At 57.9% G+C, this 8,076-nt stretch overlaps 1 protein-coding gene across 12 annotated transcripts in view; it reads left to right on the top strand.

The window, feature by feature from the left end:
- Nucleotides 1-128: 128 nt before the first annotated feature.
- The window catches only part of GAK (cyclin G associated kinase), a 52,983-nt gene continuing 45,035 nt past the window's right edge, over nt 129-8,076 (top strand). For 8 of the 12 annotated variants that reach the window (XM_081577340.1, XM_081577275.1, XM_081577286.1 and 5 more), the window contains exon 1: nt 129-369. In XM_081577340.1, coding sequence (XP_081433466.1) covers nt 225-369 — 145 coding nt within the window. In that variant the 5' untranslated portion in view covers nt 129-224. Of the gene's footprint in view, nt 370-7,740; nt 7,925-8,076 lie in introns of those variants that run through there. The other 4 variants (XM_081577329.1, XM_081577348.1, XM_081577323.1 and 1 more) reach the window with 2 other exon arrangements.

The raw sequence follows: 8,076 nt of genomic DNA, 5'->3' as shown, positions 1-8,076 counted from the left end.
AGGCGCGCGACCCGGAAGTCCCTCGAGGCCGCGGCGCCGCGCACGCGCGGCCCCGGCGCGGCGGAAGTGCGGCGCCGGCGCTCTTCCGGGCGGGTCGCGCCCCCCGCGCCTGCGTCGCGGCGTCGGGCGGAAGCTGGTGCGGCTCGCGAGCAGCGGTTGCCGTGCGGACCCGGACGCGCGCGGACCCCGAGCCCTCGGGCCGGCGCCCGCCGCGGGCCGCCGCCATGTCGCTGCTGCAGTCCGCTCTCGACTTCTTGGCGGGCCCGGGCTCCTTGGGGGGCGCGGCCGGCCGCGACCAGACGGACTTCGTGGGGCAGACGGTGGAGATGGGCGAACTGCGGCTGCGGGTGCGTCGGGTCCTGGCCGAAGGTGAGGCCGGCGGAGGGCGGCCGCGGCCGGTCGGGCGGCGACTGCGGGGGAGGAGGCCGGCAGCGGGCCGGGCACTTCCGTGTCGGAGGCTCGGGGTCAGGCCGGGCCGTGGCAGTCCTGCCGGCGGGTGTGGGCCGACCCTCGGCGCGGGCGGAGGCTAGCCCGGCGGGAGGGACCCCATGCGGCTGGAGGCTGGAGTCTGCAGGCGGGCGGTGCGGCGGAGGCAGGCGAAGCCGTGGCCCCTCTCTCGCTCCGAGGGCCACGGTGGGTCAGCGGACGCCGGGCCGGCCCCCTGGCTGGCGGGAGCTCGGGCGTGGGTGGCCGTAGCCCTGGCCTTCTCGGGTGCGGGGACAGACTGTGCGGTGTTCGCTAGCCGCGCTGCCTCTTGACCCCTGAGCGTCCCTCTCCCCGACCTCCGTCTGAGACCCCAGGCGAGTTTCCGCAGGACGAGCCAACAGGTGTGTCCGCTGCGGACCTTGCTTGGCAGGCCGGGCAGGGCCGCCTTTGGTACTTCCGCGTGCCCTCTCTGGCTTCCTGAATGTCCTCTTTACTTCACGCAGAGTTTATCACCCATGTTGGCGCAGTCCTGCTTCCTCGGCCAGATTTTGCTCCTTTGCCTGGCCCGGCAGATTCCCCTAGCCGTGGCACTTATCAGATGAACGTGTGGCTTTCGGGCCGGTGCTGAAGCCGGACGTACCCCCCTGATTTCACACCCTTGCTGCCACCTGTGCTCAGTTGGAGCTGGGGAGTGCTGACTGTTCTGGTGGTGGTGCTAAGGCCGGAGCACCACCACACACTTTTTCTGCACTGTCAGAAACAGATTTTGGGTGTGACTGGGTGAAAAAACCTCAGGCTTTTCTTTCCGACGTAGAGGCCAGTGTATCTAGTAATGAGAAGTGTCCCCCACCCCCCCAAACAGTTCATTTATTCAGAAAATACCAGGCAGGCGTTTTGCTTCTTGAAGCAATTCACAGGGCGCAGTCCATGGTTCCCACCTTGTGGGAGTTCAGGTAAGACTCGGGCTCTGATGACCAGAGGCCAACAAAGTGCAGGGGTCCCCTGGCGGACGGACAGTGGGCTCAGCTGCAGGGCCGGCGGAGGAGGGGCGGGGGCTGGGGGGTGGGGCTGGGAGAGAGGAAGCTCCTGCCGCTGGCTTGACCCCCAGATGAAGAACAGGGAAAGCGGGCGCCCTGGCTGTGCAGCACCTGTTCCCTTCGTTCTCCCAGCAGGTCAGGAGCCGTGGATTTCCTGCACTTAAACTGAAGTGGTAGCCCAGGGCTTCTGAAGCTCGTGAAGCTGTTTCTGAACTGGGACAGGAGGAAACCTGTATGAAGTCCTTCACATAAAATAGCAACCTTAGGACGCAGGCTGTGGGCTTCAGGCTGTCTTCTATAAATATGAGGAAGGTTCAATTCAAAACTCTTGGGTGCCTACGTGGACAATTGCAGTTTTTCAGGTTTTACAAAGGTAGAGTGTAGCCCGTAGGTCCTGGGATCCAGCCCTGAGAGTTGGGAAACAGTTGCATCATCAAATGTCCTAATATTTAATACACCTGTGATGAAGTAAGTGTTCCCACTGTGGGGTGATGAGGTCTCCAAATAGCCTCGTATCAGTTCACGTCAGGGTTGCCCCAGCCGGGTTTCTCATCAGGTTTTGCTCAAATGATTTAGGAAGAAAGCATTGGTTTTCATAGCTTTTTGCAATTTATAGCCTGAAATGGGTTGTTGGGTAGAACTGTGGCGCTAGATAGCTTTTCAGAGTTTGTTCTAAATTTTCACTTTTTAAGAACAAACGGGCCTCCCTGGTGGCTCAGACGGTAAAGAATCTGCCCGCAGTGCAGGAGACCCAGGTTTGATCCCTGGGTCAGGAAGATGCCCTGGAGAAGGGAATGGCAGTCCACTGCAGTACTCTTGCTTGGGGAATTCCGTGGACAGAGGAGCCTGGGGGGCTATGATAGTCCACGAGGTCGCAAAGGGTCGGACACGGCTGAGCGACTGACACGAAAGTAGACTGCTGGGAACCCCACGACGTCAGAGGCGCCGGCTGAGTGACTTGGGGGAGCATCCTGTGTGTTCTCTTGCTTTGGGTGCTGTGTGCTCACGCCTCCTTCCACCAGAAAGGCCGAGAGCGATGGACCGCTGCTGCTGAGGAGCTAGATCTCGAGGGCTGTCAGCTCTGCGGGGCTGGTCCGCTGTGTGGACTCGCTTCTGTGGGGTGGACACGGGCGCTTTCAGGAAACAAGCAAGGCTGTGCAGCCGTCGTGTAGTCTGTATGGTCAGATGTCCCATGAGCTCCTGTCAGCCAGCACGTGTTTGCTTGGGCACGTGTGTGCTGGGCGTGGTCTTGGATGAACTTAATGTGGTCGCTGCTTAAGAGTTCGTGTTCCCTGTGGGTGATGCTGCCCGAGGAGGTGTGAGGGCACATGCACGCCGGCTCCCGGGCTGGGTCCGCTCCTGAGACTCTGCTGCTGCTCCACAGCTCGCGGCGGTTCCTGCTCCCCCTGCGGGGCTGTCCTGACTGCAGGAGGGCGCGGGGGTGGGGTGCGAGGTGGACTGAGGTGGGCACGCTGGGGGAGAGGGCTGGGCCCTGCTCTGCAGGGCCCCGCCTTGTGGTGCCTTCGAGGGGCTTGTCGGGGGCCGTTGGGCTGTGGAGGCCCCTCTGGACCCCCCTTTCCACACAGCGTGGCTGAGCCCTGAGCCCCACGGCTCGCTGGTCTTGTAGTTCTGGCTGTCTTCTCTCTTGGACGTTGGGGTCTCGTCATCCCTGTGTCTTTGCCCTTGACCCTGGACCTGGAGGCCTGAGTGTGGGGACTCTTCTCTGCCGGGGAGGGTTCCAAGTGGCTGTTCCCTGTCTGGACACCGCAGACACGCACAGCCAGGTCTCCACCGCAGGTCCTCGGGCTCGGGCGGCCGCTTGTGGCCGTCAGGATGCGGTGGCCCCCGTCTCGTGTACCTCTCCACTGGCCCTACCCCTGGCATGTTGGCGGTTTTAAGATCAGCCTTTAATCGTGGCGATGGTGCCCAGCATAAAACAGTAGTAACCCCCACAGCAGCTTTTGTGGCATCCTGGCTACGTGGGGGTGGTCATAGTGCGGGTGCTGAGCTCAGGGCTGTTGGGAGCTTGCCAGGCCACCAGAGGTGATGGTGGAGTCAGGCGGGAGCCCACGGGAGGCTTTGGTGCGAGGGAAGGTGTGGGTCCGTCTGAGGTGTGTCCTGCAGGGAGTGGTGTCCAGAGGGAATCCTGGTAAAAGCAGCTGCTGGCGCGGGATCGCTGGGGGCCAGCTGGGAGCCCAGTGCAGAGGCCGATGCACTGCGAGGCCTGCGGTCCTTCTCCAGCATGTCTGCGGGTGCCTGGAGCGGGCCGGGGGAGGTCACCCTGGGCGGGACTCCGCACGGAGGCACTCGCCTCTTCCTGCTGTCTGGGCCTGGTCCCGGCCAGGGTCCCCGCCGTCTGCGTGAGCGTGCCTGTCCCTGCAGGAGGGTGGTGAGCGTATGTGTAGGGGGGCTCCTGGAATTCTGCTCCGTGGAAGTGTGCTTCTCAGCAGCAGTGCTGAGAGAAAGCGTGTCAAGGTCGCTGACCTGCTTCCCACTCTGCGGTGCCACCCGGCCTGGGGCTTGCTGTCCCGCCAGCGGGCCCCCCTCACCTGGCCTGTCTGTGACCCTGCACTGTGGGGGGATGGTCACCTGCCGCCTCGGAGGCCCTGCCGGACTCAGCCGCCCCCACCCTCCTCGTTTTAGCAGGTTAGGGAAGGAGCAACTTAGCCAGGATGATGGGGTCAGCCTCTCGCCCCCCGTTTTGTAAACGCGTGGTTAGACAGCAGCCGGGATCGCTTACGGCAGCGTGCACACGCATCACGATGGTCCCCGTTTGGCCACGGGCCGCCTTTGGTCTGCAAACCCCTATAACCGCCACCTGAAAAGCCCTTGCGTCTGCACTGGGGCCAGCCCGGAGAGAGTGAACATGTCTCTGTTCCTCGGCCCCTTGAGTTTTCTTCCAGCTTCCCTGCTCGCGCCTCACCTATCCTGGGCTCAGCAAACAGTGAGATACAGCAAGACGGTTGGCGTAGACGGCGGGATACCCAGCGGCAGGGGAGCCTGAGGCTCCAGTAGATGGAGGAGGCCAGCGGCCACCGCAGACCAGCTGGTGCTGGTGGCTGCGGTCCTCTCGGTGTGGGCCGTGACGGCTGGGGGCGCTCTCGGCGGCTTCGTGGTTCTGAAGCTCGGTTCCCTCTCCCGCTGCAGTTTGCCAGCCCTCTCCTGCTCTGGGCCTTGGCGTGTTTTCCCGTCTGGGACTGTTACCAGGAAAGCGCCCAAGGACGTTTTTGACCGTGTGTGTGCACGTGCATGCATTTCCCTTTCTTGTGGGTAAAATCCCCAGGAGTGGATCGTGGGCTTCTAGTCGGATGGAGGGTTGACTTTACATGAAACAGCCAAACCGTCTCCACCGGGGCTTTGCCACCCCCTGCCCCACGGCCTCCCCAGGGTGAGACTGTCCTGGTTATGCCCGTTTTCGAGGGCGTGCAGTGGCTGGATCTGCATCTTCTCCATGGTACTATGTCAAACACTTTTTCACCCATTAGCCACTTGTGTATCTTTTTTGTGTGTGAAATGTTTGTTAAAATCTTTTTTCAATTTTTTTGGGGGGGCAGGAGTTGTGGGACTTTTTTTTTCTAACTATGGTGTAATGAGAGTTTCATGACTGCTCATGGATAGACTTGGGAGTATCTGTTTTAGATCCAAGTCCGGTTTTTATATAACACACATACACAGAGACACACATGTGTGGGGAAGAGAAGGTAAGCCATTTCCTATTCCAGAACATCGGTTCAGTCTCTCATTCGTGTCCGACTCTCTGTGACCCCATGGACTGCAGCACGCCAGGCCTCCCTGTCCATCACCAACTCCCGGAGTTTACTCAAACGCACGTCCACTGAGTCAGTGATGCCATCCAACCATCTCATCCTCGGTCGTCCCCTTCTCCTCTGCCTTCAATCTTTCCCAGCATCAGAGTCTTTCCCAGTGAGGCAGTTCTTTACATCAGGTGGCCAGAGTACCGGAGCTTCAGCTTCAGCATCAGTCCTTCCAGTGAATATTCAGGACTGATTTCCTTCAGGATTGACTGGTTGGAACTCCTTGCAGTCCAAGGGACTCTCAAGAGTCTTCTCCAACACCACAGTTCAAAAGCATCAATTCTTCGGCGCTCACCTTTCTTTATAGTCCAACTCTCACATCCATACATGACTACTGGAAAAACCATAGCTTTGACTAGATGGACCTTTGTCAGCAAAGTAATGTCTCTGCTTTTTAATAAGCTGTCTAGGTTGGTCTTTCCCAATCTGTTGTTTTCCTCTATTTGTTTGCACTGATCGCTGAGGAAGGCTTTCTTATCTCTCCTTGCTATTCTTTGGAACTCTGCATTCAGATGAGAATATCTTTCCTTTTCTCCTTTGCTTTTTGCTTCTCTTCTCTTCCCAGCTATCTGTAAGGTCTCCTCAGACAGCCATTTTGCTTTTTTGCATTTCTTTTCCATGGGGATTTTCTTGATCCCTGTCTCCTGTACAATGTCACGAACCTCTGGCCATAGTTCATCAGGCACTCTGTCTATCAGGTCTAGTCCCTTAAATCTATTTGTCACTTCCATGGTATACTCATAATGGATTTGATCTAGGTCATACCTGAATGGTCTAGTGGTTTTCCGTACTTTCTTCAATTTAAGTCTGAATTTGGCAATAAGCAGTTCATGATCTGAGCCACAGTCTGCTCCCGGTCTTGTTTTTGCTGACTGTATAGAGCTTCTCCATCTTTGGCTGCAAAGAATATAATCAATCTGATTTCGGTGTTGACCATCTGGTGATGTCCACGTGTAGAGTCTTCTCTTGTGTTGTTGGAATAGGGTGTTTGCTATTACCAGTGCGTTCTCGTGGCAAAACTCTATTAGCCTTTGCCCTGCTTCATTCTGTACTCCAAGGCCAAACTTGCCTGTTACACCAGGTGTTTCTTGACTTCCTACTTTTGCATTCCAGTCCCCTATAATGAAAAGGACATCTTTTTGGGGTGTTAGTTCTAGAAGGTCTTGTAGGTCTTCATAGAACCGTTCAACTTCAGCTTCTTCGGTGTTACTGGTCAGGGCATAGACTTGGATTACCGTGATATTGAATGGTTTGCCTTGGAAACGAACAGAGATCATTCTGTCGTTTTTGAGATTGCATCCAAGTACTGCATTTCGGACTCTTCTGTTGACCATGATGGCTACTCCATTTCTTCTAAGGGATTCTTGCCCACAGTAGTAGATATAATGGTCATCTGAGTTAAATTCACCCATTCCAGTCCATCTTAGTTCGCTGATTCCTAGAATGTCAGCGTTCACTCTTGCCATCTCCTGTTTGACCACTTCCAGTTTGCCTTGATTCATGGACCTAACATTCCAGGTTCCTATGCAATATTGCTCTTTACAGCATCGGACTTTGCGTCTATCACCAGTCACATCCACAGTTGGGTACTGTTTTTGCTTTGGCTCCATCCCATCATTCTTTCTGGAGTTATTTCTCCACTGATCTCCATTAGCATATTGGGCACCTACTGACCTGGGGAGTTCATCTTTCAGTGTCCTATCCTTTTGCCTTTTCATACTGTTCATGGGGTTCTCAAGGCAAGAATACTGAAGTGGTTTGCCATGCCCTTCTCCAGTGGACCACAATCTGTCAGACCTCTCCACCATGACCCCTCCATCTTGGGTGGCCCCACATGGCATGGCTTAGTTTCATTGAGATAGACAAGGCTGTGGTCCGTGTGATCAGATTAGCTAGTTTTCTGTAGTTTTAGTTTTAGTGTATCTGCCCTCTGATGCCCTCTCGCAACACTTACCGTCTTACTTGGGTTTCTCTTGCCTTGGGCCTTGGGTAATTCCTCTTGCCGCTGCCACCTCCGCCGGCCCCAGCCCCCGGCCCGGCCTAGCCCCCGTCGGCCGCCGCCCCCAGCTCCCGACCCCGCCCGGCCTAGGCCCTGTCGGCCGCTGCCCCCGGCCCCTGGCCCGGCCTAGGCCCTCTCGGCCGCCGCCCCCAGCTCCCGGCCCCCGGCCCAGCCTAGGCCCTGTCAGCCGCTGCCCCCCGGCCCCCTGCCCGGCCTAGCCCCTGTCGGCCGCCGCCCCCGGCCCCCGGCCCGGCCTAGCCCCTCTCGGTTGCCACCCCCGGCTCCCGGCCCCCGGCCCCCGGCCCCCTGCCCGGCCTAGCCCCTGTCGGCCGCCGCCCCCGGCCCCGGCCCCTGGCCCAGCCTAGCCCCTCTCGGCCGCCGCCCTGGCCCCCGGCCCAGCCTAGCCCCTCTCGGCCACGCTTCTGTGCCAAGCCGTCGCAGCCTCCTCGCTTCACTCACCTAGAGCCAGACATCCTGGAATGTGAAGTCAAGTGGGCCTTGGGAAGCATCACTATGAACAAAGCTAGTGGAGGTGATGGAATTCCAGTTGAGCTATTTCAAATCCTCAAAGGTGATGCTGTGAAAGTGCTGCACTCGATATGCCAGAAAATTTGGAAAACTCAGCAGTGGCCACAGGACTGGAAAAGGTCAGTTTTCGTTCCAATCCCAAAGAAAGGCAATGCCAAAGAATGCTCAAACTACCACACAATTGCACTCATCTCACATGCTAGTACAGTAATGCTCAAAATTCTCCAAGCCAGGCTTCAGCAATACATGAACCGTGAACTTCCAGATGTTC

The sequence above is a fragment of the Giraffa tippelskirchi genome, chromosome 1 (assembly GCF_054371585.1).
Source record: "Giraffa tippelskirchi isolate mGirTip1 chromosome 1, T2T-mGirTip1v1.2.pri, whole genome shotgun sequence".
In the NCBI taxonomy this organism is placed as follows: Eukaryota; Metazoa; Chordata; class Mammalia; order Artiodactyla; family Giraffidae; genus Giraffa; species Giraffa tippelskirchi.
Note: the sequence above shows the minus strand (reverse complement) of the source record. Positions and strands in the feature narration are given on the sequence as shown.